Genomic DNA, 18695 nt, shown 5'->3' on the forward strand with positions numbered 1-18695 from the left:
ATAAAGTATAGTTTTCAGACTTGTGACTATTGTCGAGTCCTGGAGGGCTAACATCTGCAGAACTGCAGCACAGGCCTGTCAAAAAGATCACCTCTCAAAAGCAGAAAAACTCAAATATGTGAACAAAATGCTAGTTTTAGGCACTTCAGTGATTCTTATATAGCAGCTGCCGCAATATTTCAATCACTAAAACCAGCAGCACGCTCTGAAACACTTCATGTGAAAAACACTTAAAGTGCCTTAAATGACTAAAACACTGATATTAAAATATCAAATTCAAACTATATACAGGCGAGCAGATGAGCCCAGAATATGAACCCAATGCACTGAATGGTTGTGTCTTCTATATAATGGGTTTCTGTGGGAAAACGAGGAACTGTGCGTTGTGTTTATATTCTGCTTGCCTGTACATAGAATGCAAATTTGATTGACACTTCACTAAGCTCCGCCCCCTTGATTACTGACTCAAACCATACGGAATATTCCATCAGAATCAACTGGAGATTTCCATGAACAATATGATTTTCAGTACATGAAGTTGTAAAAATGTTTTCGAAATTATTCTTACATGTAAATATGCTATTTTTAATTTCTTGTAAGAAACGTAAATTAAATGACTTTAAGTTTGGAGCAAATGTGTTCTCACTCATGTTAAACATGCTCATTTTGGGAATGAGTGCTGACATTTTTAACAAAGAATCAGTTATCTAATAAAATAATACAAAATATATTTTTAAAATGTACTGTTAATATTACATTTTAAGATGCACTTGGTCACTGATATATCTCAAATCTGGAACACAGACCTTTGACTTGATTGTGTCTTTTAGCAAACACTCTTCATCAGACTTTACTGGGTCTTTCCGGTCACTGGGTTCTCACGCAGTCATGCAAACGTGTGTAAAGGCCCAAAAGGCTTGTTAGGGGCCGGTCAGTAATTATAGGTGTCATTTCTGTTGAAATGGAGACTAAACTACACCTGAACTGACAGAGACAGTACAGACATGCTCTAGCACGTGTAGAACTGAAATCGAACGCATCTGAACTGCCAGACTCGATGTCGCTCCAGCAGACAGCTTGGAAGAACACTTGTTTTTATGCAGTAGGGTTTTTTGTTTTAAGTTATTGCGTCTCTTTGGTTGGTCCTGTGTGTTCAACACATGCACATAACCACAGAAGATCAACCCAAGATCTGAGACACTACAATTCTCAGACAAAATACAAAAATCTCAACCCAGAATGTTCTACACAAGTTATTGAGTTAGCTTAGGTAGTGTGCATATCTAATAATTGTTCATTAAAAGCTATTGATTATTCATTGCCACTTGACACAAAATGTCAACTGATATTTTTTGCATTGGTTTAACTTCCAAAATTTGAGATAGCTTTTTAAAATTTTGCAAATTCAAACGCATTAGACAGTGGGGGCCGAAGATGGACGTGAGGCTCAGATTCACCACCAGGGGGCGAGATCTACTGTAGAGGATCCTGGGGAACTAGTTCTGCCAGCTGAGATAACTTGATACCTCTCCCTTTAAATATCTCAGGGCGAAATACAGTGAAAAACATGTATACTTTCTTTAATATCAATGAAGCCTCTGCTTGTGTTAAAGTGAGAGGAAACTATGTTCAAATGTATTTTGATGCATGTATGTTTCTGCTAACATGTGAACGTTCAGTTTATACGATCTCTGTTTTCAGTCTGATTTGAATGTGGAATGTGTGTTAATCTCAACCCAGGGTCTCCTTGTTTAGATAATGTTTAACTAACAGAATGAATGCTTACTGTAAATAACAGAGACAAACATGTCTGGTACTAGTTCCTTCTGAGGTCTATAAGTCAAAGCCAGATATATAAGTAACCTAGTTGTTTTCCAAATCGGTTGATCATATTTGCAATGACAGGTAAATATGCATTACTACAAAGGTGATGAAAACATGTCACTTTTGATAATTGTGACCAATTATGTTGGTAATTGGCCCTTTACAGCACTATGTTTATTATATTTATGGTTATTGTTGCATGGTGAATGTTGTAAAGCATGTTGCATTAGTATCTTTTCTCATCCACTCATCTCTTTACTATTGTATGGCGAGATTGAAGCTTTTAGTGCTATGATTCATTTTAAAGTGCCCTTTTAACGTGTCATTTCTCCAGAAACTCACCTACGCACATTGCTATACACTCCCACTTTTACACCTTTCATAACCTGTCATCTACACTCTTAAAAATGCAGGTGTATTTCTTTTCAAATATAAATGTATTTATTCTGGGAGTCAGAAACCAAACAGGCCTTAAATTCCACATTACATGAACAGAATGTGTTCCCCAAACTAGAGAATGTTTATTTCTCACAGACCTCAAGTGTATTCAGCTTTAAATTACCCTCTAATTGCGTTTTAATGCTTTCACTTGCAAGTCGTTATAATTAAAGGATTAATGTTTTCCTCTTCGCTTTTATCTTTTGTTCTAGGATCTTTCATGCATCTGTTCTCAGGACAGTGATTGAGGAGTCTGATACAGAGAGCCAAGCTGAAACTGAGCCTGGATCGGATGCAGACATGAGCTCGAGTGTTGCAGTGTTCAGTACGAAACTCAGTCGACCTTCATCCGCTCGCGAGGGCCGAGACGAGGCCATGGTGGTCCACAAAGTGTCTCTGGTCAGTGACAAACAGGACAGCTTCGGGAACCATGAAAGCCCGTTAGACGACTTTAGGCGTAGAGATCAAGCGGAGCCGAGCAAAGCCAGTCCTGAGCTCGAGAGAAGGTGGAAGAGTCAGTACTCTGAAGAACAACAGACTGGCTTCACGGAGAACACACACCTGAGCTCCTCCTCCCAGCCGGCCCACAGCTATGAAAGAGGAGCCTACACGTCTCATTTTCACTCTCAGACCCAGCCCACTTTCCCCTCAGGGACTGACGGTGGCCTTGGAAACACTACCTGGAAAGTTGTGGAGAGCGAAGTTCATGAGAGTGGGAGGATCCGGGAGGAGTTTGGCTCACCTGAAGAGAGAGAGAGAGAGACAAGGACAACAGTCTTTAGCTCACCTGAAGAGAGAGAGAGAGAGCGAGAGACAAGGACAACAGTCTTTGGCTCACAGGCACAGTTTGATTCCCGCTTGATGATTTTGGAGACGGATGATTTCTCCTCGGATGTTTTCCAAGCGACTCGGGTGGATCTGATTCCCTCGCCCACTGGCCTCGAGCCTGACGCTCTCTCTCCCTCATCCTTTACAGAAATGGATAACTTTGTAGATACGCTTAAAAGCATGGATCGACCGATCCGGCAAAGGCTTCAACGCACCCCATCCAACACTCCCTTCTCTTCACTGCCTCCTATTGAAGAGGATTCTCTTCTCTCACCCCCTCTTCTCTCACCCCCTCTTCTCTCTCCTCTCTCGCCTGTTTCTGATCCAAAGACGGTCCTGAATGGCGTTTCCAGTTTTCCTCTAGACATGGGCTTCAGCTGGAGTTCTCCTAAAGACATGCGCTCTCCGTTGACCATGATGAAGGAGCAGCAGTCCGGAGAGCCGGCGAGTCGAGGGCTTGCTCTGCCGTCACGAGCGTCGGCGCTGAACAGCATCGTGATGCGCAGGGGATCCCTCAACGATCTGGCTAGTCCTGAAGAAACTCCCGGGAAAGCCCTGGCGAACGGATCCGGATCCCGTCTGGAGAACAGCTTCTTCTTCCAGCCGATGGAGAACGGGAAGGCCTCGAGTCGCTCCATCTTTCGAGCCGCTTCTCTACCGGAGATCGGACCTGGTGTCGAGCGGATGAGCTCCGCCAATAAGGGATCCGACACGCTCCTCGGCTCCCGGTTCGAGCGCTTCTCGTTCCTCACGTCTCAGTCCAGTTCCCTCAGTGGGCTCGCCGAAACCTCTCGCATGAGCGTGGCTCCGGGCCAGCAGGACTCGGCCGAGACCTTCAACCACAAGTCCACGATGGAGCTGTACCGCTCTCTTCCCTCCGAAACCCTCCTCAAGAACTCACAGTCTGTGAGTCTTCCTCAGAGTCTTCCTCAGTCTTTGAGTCTTCCTCGCAGCTCCAGTCTTGACGGAGGTCTTCTGATCAGCGACACCCGGGGTTTCCAATCCAATCCAAATCCAGAGCCGGAGCGGAACATGCCCCTCAAATACAGAGCCTTCCCTGATGCATACGTGAGTATTGCTTGTGTGCATGTGTTGGTCATTTACTCTTGGCATGATGAAGTTCTCACTGAGAATGAGGGCATGGAATCAATGAGAGTGTTGTTTTCATATTATGTCACTGCTCTGTTTCTCCCGGTCCTACTCAGACTCTGAGTGTAACCTGATATTAAGCCGCTCACTGCAAGCGCTGTGTAACAGAGTGTGCATATTGTTTTTGCCCTCAAGCGTCTGATGCACTATTGCTGCGTTCCCAGCAAGCAATCTTGGCATTTAAAAGACGTCTAATAGCCATTTAATAGCTGAATCCTAACTATAGATTGACCATGACACTGATATCTTGTAGATATTGTTGACATTGATAACATGATGGGATATCAACCATCGCATGCACTGCCTGGCCAAAAACTACAATGAATCAGTTTTGACTATAAGTGGGCAACAAATAGCGTAGAACAAGTCAAAGAAATGAAACCAAACACCTTGTAATCACTGTTGACACTGTTAACATGATGGAACATCATACATCTCGCAAGTTATTTTGGTATAAACGACATGTAATCAAATTCAAGGTTATTTTGTCTAGAAGTGGGAGACTTTAGTCAGGCTTTGAGTAACCCACTTCTAGACTAAATAAACTTGAATTTGATTACATGTCGTTTATGCCAAAATAACTTGTGAGATGTATGATGTTCCATCATGTTAACAGTGATAACAAGGTGTTTGGTTTCATTTCCTTGACATGTTATGTAATTGAAGACTAGTCTATTCTTGGGCTCAGGTAGACGTCTGTTAAATTTTCACTGACAGCCCAAACCTTGCCTTGTTTTAGCCTAGACTCTGGACTGTGAATGGACGGCTATTAGATGTCTTTTAAATGCAAACTTGCTTGCTTGGCTTTGGCTACGTTCAGACTGTCAGTTCAGATCCGATTTTTGTGCATATCCGATTGAAATCTGATCAGTATTAGCTAATGTGAACAGCAAAAAAATCACATGCGGTTTGGATCACATCCATATGTGGTTTGGAATCCACCGCATTTCGGGTAATCCGTCTCAGTCTGAATGCTCTGTCACGTGGTTTATGTGACTTTCTCACGCCACGTAAAATGTAAACGTCAGACGTTGTTGTCATATGAAACGTGCTGAAAGTCGCTGCCGAATCAATGCTGTGTTGTTGCAAAGTGCCGAAGGAGCAGAAAATGACAATATAACGGAGACATATTTTGAATTAATGTTCAGTATTCTCTATTCCTACCAACGCAACATCATTGCCAGAAACCAATGCAGATATTCTGGAAAACGAAAGAGCTGCATGGACACACACATCGGATCGGAACAGTTGTGGACGTCAATACTTTTAGATCAGATTCCAATCGGATACACAAATAATCAGACTTGGACTGACAGTGTGATTGTAGAACGTTTGTTTTTATATTGTTCACACCCTAAACCCAGTGCACTCAACTCCATTCCCAAATATCTTGCAGAGGTTTTTTACAACTCGTTCTCATGGACTGCTGTAATCTTGTCTGTGTCATTTGAGTTGGCACTAAACTCTGCAAGACTAGAGCTGGACTGGTGCTAAACCTCAGTGAACGAAAGCCTAGAAGGGGTGTAATGTCACCTCACGAGGAGGGTTTACAATAGAGGATATATTACCTCGGTGCTCATGCAAAATTCACGCTTCCTCTTGTCCTCCATTACAGACTCAGAGAAGCTCTTTAAAGCTGCTTCTCTCGACTGTACAGAGACTAATGAGTTTGCAAGTCAAATTTAAATGTTAACTGAAAGCAGCTTTATCAAAACTTCAGTTATTTGTTAGATATTATGGGAAGATGTAACCTTCAGTCTTGCTCACATTCATTTCGAGGCATTTCTCAGATAATCATGATCTGCAAAAGATCTTTGAAAGCACTCGAGTGATTTTGCATATAAGGCTTTAAATGTCTCGCAGGTTTGATCATGCAGAGAGAGTTGGTACGTGACTGGTGATGTTAGTAAAGACAAGAGTTTATGATTCTGATATATTGAGAGGTTTGACATGCAAATGTCCGTCACTAGGGAGTAACTTCTGTTATCACACGTCCACTGTAAAACACACAGCTCCTTCACGTCATCCCGCTCTTCTCTGTGTTGACAGAGGTTAATGATGGCGACTTATCTGACAGTTCAACTTAACATTAAAATTTAATATGCAAAGCACCTTTTACAGATGCATCATATTTCCAGTCTCTAAAATAATAACAGTTCAGGTTTTAGTGACGGAGAATACTTTTGTTTCCTGTAAAAAAATATTGTTGGCTTAAGTTAAAAAAGTAAGTTACCTGGTTGCCTTAAAATTGAGTTAATTGAAATAAATAAAAAATAGTTAATACAATAAAGGAGATTAGTTTAATAAAAAGAACGTGAATTTACATGAACGCACTTATAATGGAGTCATTATGTTATCTGAGCCACATTAATTACCTAAGTTGATTTGACAAAAGATTCAAAGTTGTGATGACAAATCATGAAAATATTGTTTTACAGTATATGCATTGAACAACGTCTTTATTGAAATGATTTATAACACAAAATGAAAATTGATCTGTATAATTAGGCTGTTTTCCAGTTGAATGCATTAGTGCAGTCTAGTTTTCCCTTTGGAAAGACCATCGTGTGTAACGAAGCTGAACTGTCAGGTCAGGAACGGTGTTGTGAAACGGGTTTTCGCTGGAGCTTCTCCAGAGGCAAGGAACGAGGGAGAGGCTGATGGAATGTGAATCTTCATTATCTTAATGTTCACCTCGTCTCTAATCAGCGCTGATCATTTTCCTAGACAGGCTCAGACACTCCCTGCTCTCCGTCTTGGCAAAGACTCGCTGTGTTTCTGCCAGCTGGAACAGACACGGAGAAAACGGGGAAACGATTATGTGGCCTTTACGCTTCACACATGTCAGTGTAGACTTATCTTCAGACATGCAATCAATAACACTTTTCCTACTGTAGTCTAGGAATATACAGCATGTGTACTGTATATGTGAACGATAGAAGGGTCTCGTATGGCTCACATTTAAATCCAAGGCAGAATGATTTAAATATGTGTTAAATCACTACAGATGCCGCCTCTTTAGCTATAGTTAGCCTATATCCAGAGCTGGTAATGAAGACCAGACCATAATCTAATGTTGGTGCAGTTGTGCATAATTTTGCTACTAGCATAGATGGATATTTTATTACTTTTATTTTAATTTTTTACAGATAGATAGATATTTTATTAGATAGATATTTATTTTGTAGTATTTGCATTTTTTTTTAAATAAATTTCTTTACTAATAAAATTTTTAGGTAGATAGATAAATATATTTTTTAGTATTTTTCATTTTTATGTAGCCCAGATAGATAACTCTTTCTTTTACTTTTTCTTTTTTAGTTTAATACATTTCTTGAGTATTTTCACTTTAAGGTAGATATATTTATTTATTTAAATAGATAGATTTTTTTTTATTTATTTTTTTACTATTTTATTTTTTAGATACTGATCGACTGTAGAGATACTGTGTCTCACACCCATTTCCACGATGCATATCTGATGCATATCGGATGCATATCTGCCCTTTTGAAAAATATTTTTTCACAGTATCTGGCTGTGAGATTGCCGTATGTGTAGTTTATAGAGGTCGCTTTATAAGATTATATAAGCCTTGTATTTGGCTTGTCATTAAGAGCATCCCCATATGCAAACAGAGGAATTAACACTCGTGTGTAATGTTGTCTCTCTGCTAACCTTGCCGTGCCTCACTGCCAGAGTAAAGGCATGTCGACAGGCAGAGTTTTACTCATAACCTCCGACACACATACAAACCAGCAATCAGATCTGTCATTTAACACAGAAACTCTGAAGAAACTCTTGACCTCTGCACCTGATCCGACTCTGGATCTCCATCTTGAAAGCCAGCGTTTGGTCGATGCGTGTTTCTCTTCATGTTTGAGGAGCTCGACGTACAATGGCATTTCAAACATGTTCAGTGAATGTTTGAGACGAGTCTGGTGACAGCAAAGCCTTTCACTTCTTCATGTGTGTGAGAGGTAGAAACATCAAGTGTTGTGTATGTGCATGTTCTTCTATTGTCAAAGGTTATGTAGGAATGTTGTGTTCTCTTAACATACCTGAACCTGTTTGAATGCTGATATGACCAGCTTTACATCTCCATTTTAAAGTACAAAGATGAGAAAATGAATAAAAAGGATGTTTTGATGCATTCTGAACCTCAGGATTTTAATGTATCTGTAAAATATTTAGTAAAAATTTAGTAAAAAAGGCTTAATATCTTCAGTCACTTTGCTTCTCCTGTAAATGTATCTTGATTTAAGAATGTTTAGATATTTGTCAGCATCATTACTCCAGTCTTCAGTGTCACATGATCCTAATATGATGATTTGATGCTCAAGAAACATTTCTAGTGTTGAAAACAGTGTAATCAAGTTGTTCTGCTTCAGATTTCTGTGGAAACTTTCATACATTTTATTCTTCAGGATTCTTTGATGAATAGAAAGTTCAAAAGAACAGCATTTATTTGAAATATAATCTTTTCTAACATTATAAATGTCTGTACTGTCACTTTTGATCAATTTAATGTTTTGAATGAAAGTATTTCTTTAAAATAAATCTTACTGACCCAAGCCTTTGACTGGTAGTGTATAAATCACAAATATTTCTCACATATATTATCACATATATTATGCAATGAATTAAAATTGAAATGGTTCATAAACAGATGCATAATACATTTACATACATAATCTTGATTTAAGAATGTTTAGATTTGTGCTGGAAAACAAGACAGAAACACTGAGGAAGAAAACTTGAAACTTTATGTCTGTGTGTTTCATCTCATTGAAATATTTCTTTTCTTTTCTTAGCTCACAAAAGAGAAGGAGCACGGCAAACTCAATCCTCGACCTGGAAAGGTGAGAAACTCCACAAGTGTTCCTTCTTCTGTCTTTAATGTTGTATTAATGCCTGATCATCCACTGATGAGCTGGTTATATCAGAGAGAAATTTGATGTTTCACTTTCCAAATAAGGCCGTTTTATTCTGTAAAATCCAAATTGAACGTTAAAGAAATGTTTTAGGTTTAATAAAAATGATGCACTATTCTGCTGACCACCAGAGAAAATCACTTCAACACGGACTGAAACAAAAACACACATTTACATGAATGCACTTGTAATGGAGGTCTATGGAGCGTTGCTCAAAGATGAACATTAAAATACAGTTAGAAATGAAGCATTAGCATACTCTGTGAACTCCTGAGGAAAGCCTGAGGCTGGTGTGTGTGAAACAGCTGTTCTGACAGAACGACAGGACTTTAAATGTCACGACTGACTGCAAAAGACATAATCTTCTTTTCAAATGGTTTTTAACAGAAATAATGTGTTATAAATGAATGGCTAAGCCTGTGTTGACACCAGCACTAAGTTATGTTTTATACTCGGAAGGTTTACTCTCCTGATTGTGACTTTATAACTCATAGTTTGTTTGTTTTTTGCTCTCTGGTGGGAATATTAAACTGCAATTAGGCTTTTCCAGAAGGCATGATTGAACTTGCCACTGACATTTACATTTCTACATCTCTTTTATTATATTTGACAACTCGTTTTGAAGTAGTTTTGGCTGACACTCCTGTTCTTCATCAGCAGCAAAGTAGGTTATTTAGAAAAGGTCACCGAAACTGGATTATTACGCTTATTCTTCTTTTTTCCTCCTGTGACATTGACTGCAATATTGTGTTATATTGCAGCCCATTAATGTTGTATTAATGCCTGATCATCCACTGATGAGCTGGTTATATCAGAGAGAAATTTGATGTTTCACTTTCCAAATAAGGCCGTTTTATTCTGTAAAATCCAAATTGAACGTTAAAGAAATGTTTTAGGTTTAATAAAAATGATGCACTATTCTGCTGACCACCAGAGAAAATCACTTCAACACGGACTGAAACAAAAACACACATTTACATGAATGCACTTGTAATGGAGGTCTATGGAGGCGTTGCTCAAAGATGAACATGAGAACAGTTTAACTAACAATAGGACAACAATATGCAAGTGCTATGACCCTTCCCAGTTTAATCTAATGCAGTACATGTACTTTTTTATTTATTTTTCATAAATAGATATAGAATAGAAGATAAAGTGTTAGTATTAGTGGATCAAGTGTTGCCGAAAAAGATGCGTCTTCAGCCGTTTCTTGAGAATCAGCCGCTCTGGTTGATCATTCCTCCTGCAGGGAACAGTCCAGGTGAAGGTCAGAGAAAGAGATGTAGGGCCTCTTTGAGATGATGCACCACAAGACGGCGTTCACTTGCAGAGCGCTGGGTTCTGGATGGCACGTAGGTCTGAAGTAATGAGTTTAGGGAAAAGCAGAGCAGAGCCAGAGGTTGTTCTGTAGGCAAACGTCAGTGACTTGAACTTGATGCGAGCGGCTGTTGGAAACCAGTGCAGTTTAGTGAGGAGAGGAGTGACGTGTGCTCTCTTCGGTTCGTTAAAGACCACTCTAGCTGCAGCATCTGGATCAGTTGCAGAGGATTGACAGAGATGCTGGAAGACCAGCCAGGAGAGCATTACAGTAGTCCAGTCTGGAGAGAACAAGCGCCTGGACAAGGAGTTGTGTAGCTCTGATAGGAAGGGCCTGATCCTCCTAAGGGTTAGGGGTTAGGGTTAGGGTTAGGGTTAGTACAAGGGTTAGTTAGTTGTTGTACAAGGCAAATCTGCAGGACCGGGCAGTTCCAGCAATGTGATCTGTGAAGTTCAATTGATCATCAATCACACCTCCAAGGTTCCTGGCTGACCTTGATGGAGTTATGGACGATGACACTAGCTGAATGGAGAAGTTGTGGTGTAGTGTTGGGTTGGCCGAGGCCACGAGTAGCTCTCTCTTCACAAGGGTTAGTTGAAGGTGGTGGTCCTTCATCCAGCCAGAAATGTCAGTCAGGCTGAGACGCGAGCAGCAACCGTCGGATCATCAGGCTGGACTGAGAGGTAGAGTTGTGTGTCATCAGTGTAGCAGTGATGGGAAAAGCCATGTTTCTGAATCCCAGATCCTAGTGGTGTCATGTAGATGGAGAAGAGAAGCGGTCCCAGCACTGAGCCCTGAGGCACTCCAGTAGCTAGATGTTGGGTCTTAGACACCTCACCCCTCCACGACACCCTGAAGGACCCGCTGAGAGGGAAGACCTGAACCAGTGCAGTGCGGTTCCCGAGATGCCCTTCGTCTTTAGGATGGACAGGGGGATCTGGTGGTGAACAAAGGCAGCATATCCAGCAGGATGAGAACTGAGGATTTGGAAGCTGCTCTTGAGTCTCAGAGCTTCAGATAACGAGAGCAGGGCCGTCTCAGTTGAGTGTCCGCTTTTGAAACAGACTGATTGTTGTCCAGGAGGTTGTTGTGTTTAAGAAAGGAAGAGATCTGGTTGAAAACAACTTGTTCAAGTGTTTTCGCAACGAATGGAAGAAGGGATACTTTAGGGTTAAGGGTAATTTAGATTGGGTTTCTTAAGCAGTGGGGTTACCCAAGCCTGCTTAAATGCTGTGGGAAAGGCACCAGTGTGAAGAGAAGTGTTTATGATGTGTGTGAGTGCGGTACAGCTGAGGATGAAATGGCTTGAAGTAGGTTAGTGGGAATAGGATCAAGCGGACAGGTGGTAGTGCGATTGGAAAGGAGGAGTTTGAAAACTTCTGCCTCTGAGAGCAGAAAAAAGGAGGGTAGAATGTGTGTGTGAGCTGGTAAGATGTGTGTGTCAGTTTGTGGTTTGGTAAATTGGCCGCTGATGGTGGTTGTTTTCATTATGAAGAATGTGGCAAAATCGTCAGCTGTTAGTGTTGATGAAGGAGGAGGGTTGAGAAGAGAGGAGAAGGTTTTGAAAAGCATGCGAGAGTCAGAAGATAACAGAAATAATGTGTTATAAATGAATAGCTAAGCCTGTGTTGACTCCAGCACCAAGTACTTTGTATGTTTTATACTTGGAAATTGGAGAATCTGAAGTTTTGCGATGTGAGATTTTATCTCTCCTGATTGTGTCTTTATATCTCAGGTGGGAATATTAAACTACAATAAGGCTTTTCCAGAAGGCATGATTGAACTTGCCACTGACATTTACATCTCTTTTATTATATTTGACAACTAGTTATTAGTTTATGTTATATGTCAGTTAGTTTTGGTTGACACTCCTGTGTCCTTCATCAGCAGCAAAGTAAGTGATTTAGAAAAGGTCACCGAAACTGGATTATCAAGCTTATTCTTCTTTTTCCTCCTGTGACATTGACTGCATCAGTGTAATATTGCAGCCTGAAGGATCTGACACAATAAAAGTGCTTTTCTAAAGTAGGTCGTGATTCCCCGTCAGAGAAGATCGAGCCTCGTTCTGCAGTAACATCTCGAGTTCAGATGTCAGATACTAAACAATGCAGGCTTTGTAGAAAACACGAGCTGTTTGTGTTCTTCCTATCAGATGTTGATCTACGACAGGCCAGGAATGAGCGGCCAGAGGATCGAAGTGCGAGGGGATGTTGTGGACGCCACACCGTGGGAGTTTACAGACACCATCTCAGTGCGAGTGATCAGAGGAGGGTGAGAGGCATTCACACACACACACACACACACACACACACACACACACACACACACACACACACACACATTCTTGTACATCTATCTTTATGAGGACATTCATTGACACAATGCAAGCTCTAGCCGCTTACCCTAACCTTACCCATCACAACTAAGTGCCTAACCCGGCCTCTGACACTAAACTGACCCTTGACCTCATTATAACCTTATCCCTAAAACCAAGTCTTGACCCTCAAACACTTTAAAGGCTCTCAGACACTGAGGACCGGCCAACATGTCCTCACTTTACTCTCTCTATCCTCGCTCCACTGGGCTTAAACTCAAACTGGTCCTCACAAAGATAGTTGTACAAGTATACACACACACACACACACATGCATCTTCATTCATCTCACGGCTCATGTTCATGCTGTCAATCATTTCTAAGCGTGCTCTTGGTTTGGAAGATGTATGTTTTAGGGAACATACACTAGTGTTCAAAAGTTTGGGGTTTCTGAAAGAGTCTCTTCTGCTCATCAAAGCTGCATTTATTTGATCAAAAATACAGTAAAACAGTGAAATATTATTCCAATGTAAATCAGCTGTTCTCTATGTGAATATACAGTAAAGTGTAATTTATTCCTGTGATCAAAGCTGAATGTTCAGCATCATTACTCCAGTCTTCAGTGTCACATGATCCTTCAGAAATCATTATAATATGAGGATTTGAGGCTCAAGAAACATTTATGATTATTATCAGTGTTAAGAACAGTGCAGGTTTCTGTGGAAATCGTGATACATTTGATTTTTTAGGATTCTTTGATGAATATAAAGTTGAAATAATAATACTAATAATAATTCGTTACATTCATATAGTGTTTTTTGGGTCCTCAAAGCGCTTTACATATGGATCTTTTGTAACATTATAAATGATTTTACTCTCACTTTTGATCAATTTAATGTTGCCTTTTTGAATAAAAGGATTTCTTTTTTAAAAAACCTTTGACTGGTAGTTTATAAATCACAAAAATTTCTATTATATTAATTAAACATGCGTAATACAGCACTAATGCATTTCAGTATGATGCAAAACATTAACTGACACGGGACAGTAAATATACAGGAGTAAATATGAGTGCACAGTAAATAATGTGTTCAGAAGGCGAAGGGAATCAGACGCAGTGCACATCAGTGTAGACATGCAGACTCTCCCTGCCTCCCAGCAGAACATCCCGAATCCCTGAAGTTATCATCAACTGTCTTTACTGTCACTTTTGATCAGTGTAATGCATCCTTGCGGAATAAAAGTGTTGAGCGTTTGTGTTTCTGTTCAGGAAAGATTAGTTCTGAGTGTTCTGTGTTCTTCAGTTGGGTGATGTACGAGAAGCCGGACTTTAAAGGGGAGAAGATCGCTCTGGACGAGGGCGACACCGAGCTCACCGACCCGTTCGGACCCGCAGAAGAACACGAGTCCCTTCAGAACGAGGGAACGACATCGGATCGCGGGGAAGAAGACGAGGAGCCTCGGATGAAGAGGAGGTTCGCCATCGGATCCATACGGAGAGCAGTGAGGGTACGACATCTCTCTATTCACATTTACACTCTTGAAAATAAAGCTTTTCCATTGGCATCGATGGTTCCATGAAGAACCTTTATCATCCACCGAATCTTTCCATTGCACAAAGGTTCGATTATTGTATTATGTATCTGAAATGAACACTGAAAGTTCTTTGAGGAACCAGAAATGATTCTTCAGTGGCATCGCTGTGAAAAGCTTTATTTTTAAGAGTGTATAAACAGACAGACATGAGAGGTAACATTGTTTTAGCTCATAAATATGTCTGGAATGGATGGGAACATGATCACAGCCGTGTTTATGAAATGCCCTTGTGCGCCACCTTGTGTCCTGAAGAGGAATTGTGCTTGATAACCCAAAGTACACAAATCAAGAATCAAAATATTACTCCAGCAAAAGTATAAGCATGTATGGATATACATATTCTAGTCAGCAATAAGAAAGATTAGTGCATGCATTTAATATATATCGCAAATAAGCAAACTTTATTTTTATCATCAACACTTATTATTCACCATCAAAACATTAACCTGTTAACTGTCACCCCCCTTTTTTTGAGAAGACATGAAAATGCACATTTCAAACTTAAATGGTTGTAATTAAAGAATGCTTTGGAGTATAGATATACAATTGGTCTTGTTTTAAAGAAGACATTTGGCAGATTTTTGTAGAAGTGAAATAAATTAAGAAAGTGAAACAGAAAAAAAGTTGTCTAGAAAATTGTCTTGTTGCAAATTGATAAATTACGGCTCCTCTGTAATTTATTTTGAAAATCAGTCACCAAATATGAAAACTAGAGATTGTAAGCTTTCAAATGATATATAGTATGTCAAGATTAGTTTAGGTTTAGTATATGATTTTACTGTTTTAAATATGTAATGAATTTGGGCCCACCGGTGGGCCCGTGACAGTTAACAGGTTTTAAACTTTAATAAAATATCAGTTAAAGTTACTGATAAGTCAAGTGTGTAAACCAATAATATATGAGAGTATTTTAAAAAATGGGGGGAAATTAAATTTGTGCAAATATGTGATGACAAAGAGTATAAAAACACTGAAGCTCTTGTTGACTCACGAACAGCTGCTATTAGATCTGTCGAATTCACAAATGAATCGTTCAGTGAATCGTTCAGCAGGTTCATTGAAAAGAATCAACTCGTTCGTGAATCAGACATCGCTCTGACAATTTCTTCATTTCGAAATAAAGAGGAATGTTTTTATGTAGCGATATTAAAACATAATATTATGCTTTGGAATGCAGTGAGGTAATAATAAAGGTTTCCCAAAATAAAAAACACAAATGAACTTGAGTAGAAATAATTTGTTTCAGTCCACCGCCGCGTTTCACTTGCACAAGTAAAGTCTGTTTAATACTCATCACAACACTTGTTGATGCTCAGCATAACTTTCCCACCCTTCCAGGATTACAGCGTTCCTGAAATCAGCCTTTTCCCAGAGGAAAACGCGGAGGGCAAGAAGGTGACGTTCAGAGACACGTCAGACGACGCCAGGATCTTCGGCTTCCCGATCAAAGCCAACTCCATCATCATCAACGCCGGGCTGTGAGTGGCTCTGTGTTGCTTCATTTCATCTTTGTGGGTTTTTAAAGTAATATCTTCAAAGGCTGGTTTCATTTTGGGTTTCAAGTTTTGGGGGAAAAAGAGGAAAAAATGGCAATTTGTTAATTTTTTATTGGAAAAGTGAAAATGGCTCTTTATCTGAGAAGAAAGTAGAAAATAGAAGGTAGGTCGGGATGTAGAACAAGTTTTTAAAAGTTTAATAAAAGTAAGAATTAATTTAGATTTTTAATTTGATAAAATCATGAAGAATATAGAGGAATGTTTGAACACGTATGGAATTATAAAGAAATGTTGTTCTTTATTAGAGATGGTGATTACATTTTTGCTGAATGTCAAGTAAAGTGTATGTTTATTGTTTTTAAATTTATTTATTTATTTTATTTTATTTTATTTAATAGGGACATGTGTGAACAATAGACCTGAACCACACAACAACATTTATAGCCAAGGCTAATTTGCAATGTCCGTCCCTAGATGGGCTTTTCACATACATACAGAAAGTACAAAAAATTAATTTACATTTACAGTAACATTACTTAATTCTGACATTACATAAAGAATGTGCATTTGAGCGCAGACTAAAAATGATTGCACACTTGATCTCGTTTGAAAATACGCTTTAGTTCATTTTTAAAAGCCGCCAGATCTAATTCCTGTTTCAGCTCGGTGGACAAGGAGTTCCAGAGTTTAGCACCCTGGACAGTAAAGGCCGACTGACCAAAGGTCTTTTTTCTAACGGGCACTTTCACATTTCCATTAGCAGCCCCTCGTGTGATGGAGCCCACTGATCGAAGTGGGACTATGAGTCGTCTGAGAACATCAGGGGATTGTTTGTGCAAACATTTATACATTAATTTCAAATTACAAAATTTAATAAAATTTTCAAAGTTTAAAAAGCTTAACCTCTGCAATACTCCACAATGGTGTGTTCTGACAGATGCTTTATCTAATATTTTTAGTGCTCTGTTATAAATCATTCTTAAAGGCCTGATTGTTGTGACTGTTGCCTGTGACCAGGAGGTTATACAATAACTGAGGTGGGAGAAAATCATTGCATGCATAAATGTATTTGCCGCATGAAATGGTAAACAGTCCCGTATGATTCTGAAACTGTGCAAGTTTGCCCTGGCTGTTCTAGTGATCTTTTTGACATGACTTTCAAATGATAAATGGGAGTCCAGGATTAATCCCAGATATTTTACTTCTTTAACCTGGGCAATATTTTGACTATTAATTGTCAGATGCAATTCTTCCAAGGGGTGTGATCTGGAAGCAAAACAAACTGACACAGTCTTACTCAGATTTAGGGTTAGTCCTGAGTTTTGAAACCATACTGACACAGAGTTAATGTGTTGCTGTAACTGCGCAGTGATGGCCTCAACACTTTTGCCACTCACATAAACGACTGTATCGTCTGCATACATTTGGAAACCTGCACCCGGACAGATGTTTGGTAAATCATTTATGTACAATGTGAAAAGCAGAGGCCCAAGAATTGAACCCTGGGGGACACCTGTTTTCAGTGTTGTGAAGGATGACTTTTCATTGTTAATTATCACACATTGTTGTCTATGTTCCAAATATGTCTTAAACCACTGTAAAGTTGTTTTGTCAAAGTTCAACTGGGATAATTTCTGTAAAAGTACAGTATGATTAAGTGCGTCGAAGGCTTTTTTTATATCCATGAAAACTGCTCCAACTATTTGGCCTTTGTCAATTGCTAGTTTAAGTTGTTCAATAAAATAGCAATTGGCCGTTTCCGTCGAATATTGGGGCCGGAATCCAAATTGTAGAGGATGCAGTATGTCATTGTACTGTAAGAAAGACATTAGCTGATTGGCTACAATTTTTTCCAATACCTTAGAAAAAATTGGTAAAATGCTAATTGGTCTATAATTGCATGCTAGATCTACCTTTCCGGATTTATATATAGGTATAACCCTGGATTGTTTCCAAGCATTTGGAAATGCTCCATTTTTAAAAGAGAGATTTGCCAGTTGAGTTAAAGGTTTTACCAGTATTTCTTTATTTCTTTTTAGAAAGGAAGTGTCAATGTTGAAAAGATCTTTGGCGTGACTATTTTTTACTTTTTCAATGACAGCTAGCACCTCTTGCTCAGTTGTTTGTTCAAGGAAAAATGCGTCAATTAAATTATTAGGTTGGTGATGCTCTACCCTGGTGTTCAAATCATAGCAATCCGACACTTCCTGAACCGACGAAATAAAATAATCATTAAATTCCTGTGCGATACGCTTACTATCATTTACAAACTCGTCCCCGATTTTGAGTTCACACAGGTTGGGTTGCTTTCCTTTAGGTTTCACAATGTTGTTAATTGTTTTCCACATTACTGATGGATTTCCTCTTGCCTCGGTAATTGCTGTGATATAGAAGTTGCTTTTAGCAAGTCTCATATCCTTTATCACGCGATTTCTTAGGCTTTTATATAAAACCATATCAGTATTAAGCTTGCTTTTAATTGCTTGTTTTAGAATTTGGTCTCGCTGCTTCATAATTTTTTTAATAGATTCATTTATCCAGGGTAGGGATCTCTGTTTACCACTTTTCCTCTTTTTTAGGTATTTAGACACAATTCCATCTATTTTATTCATGACTTGCCTACAGCTACTGTTCACCTCATCCCACGCCATGTTAGTCCAAATTATGGTTTAATAGAGTGTTAAAAAAATCTCTCTCTCTCTCCCCCTTCTCTCTCTCTCTCTCCCCCTCTCTCTCTCTCTCTCTCTCCCTCTCTCTCTCTCTCCCCCTCTCTCTCTCTCTCTCTCTCTCTCTCCCTCTCT

At 39.5% G+C, this 18695-nt stretch overlaps 1 protein-coding gene across 1 annotated transcript in view; it reads left to right on the forward strand.

Annotated features, from left to right (window-relative positions):
* Positions 1-18695, forward strand: part of crybg2 (crystallin beta-gamma domain containing 2) — a 39436-nt gene that overhangs the window by 4104 nt on the left and 16637 nt on the right. Inside the window, exons 2-6 of the mRNA XM_081376477.1 lie at positions 2475-4158; positions 9051-9098; positions 12641-12759; positions 14107-14311; positions 15737-15876. Coding sequence (XP_081232603.1) covers positions 2475-4158; positions 9051-9098; positions 12641-12759; positions 14107-14311; positions 15737-15876 — 2196 coding nt within the window. The remainder of the gene's footprint in view (positions 1-2474; positions 4159-9050; positions 9099-12640; positions 12760-14106; positions 14312-15736; positions 15877-18695) is intronic.

Source organism: Scardinius erythrophthalmus (genome assembly GCF_964197995.2).
Source record: "Scardinius erythrophthalmus genome assembly, chromosome: 10".
NCBI lineage: Eukaryota > Metazoa > Chordata > Actinopteri > Cypriniformes > Leuciscidae > Scardinius > Scardinius erythrophthalmus.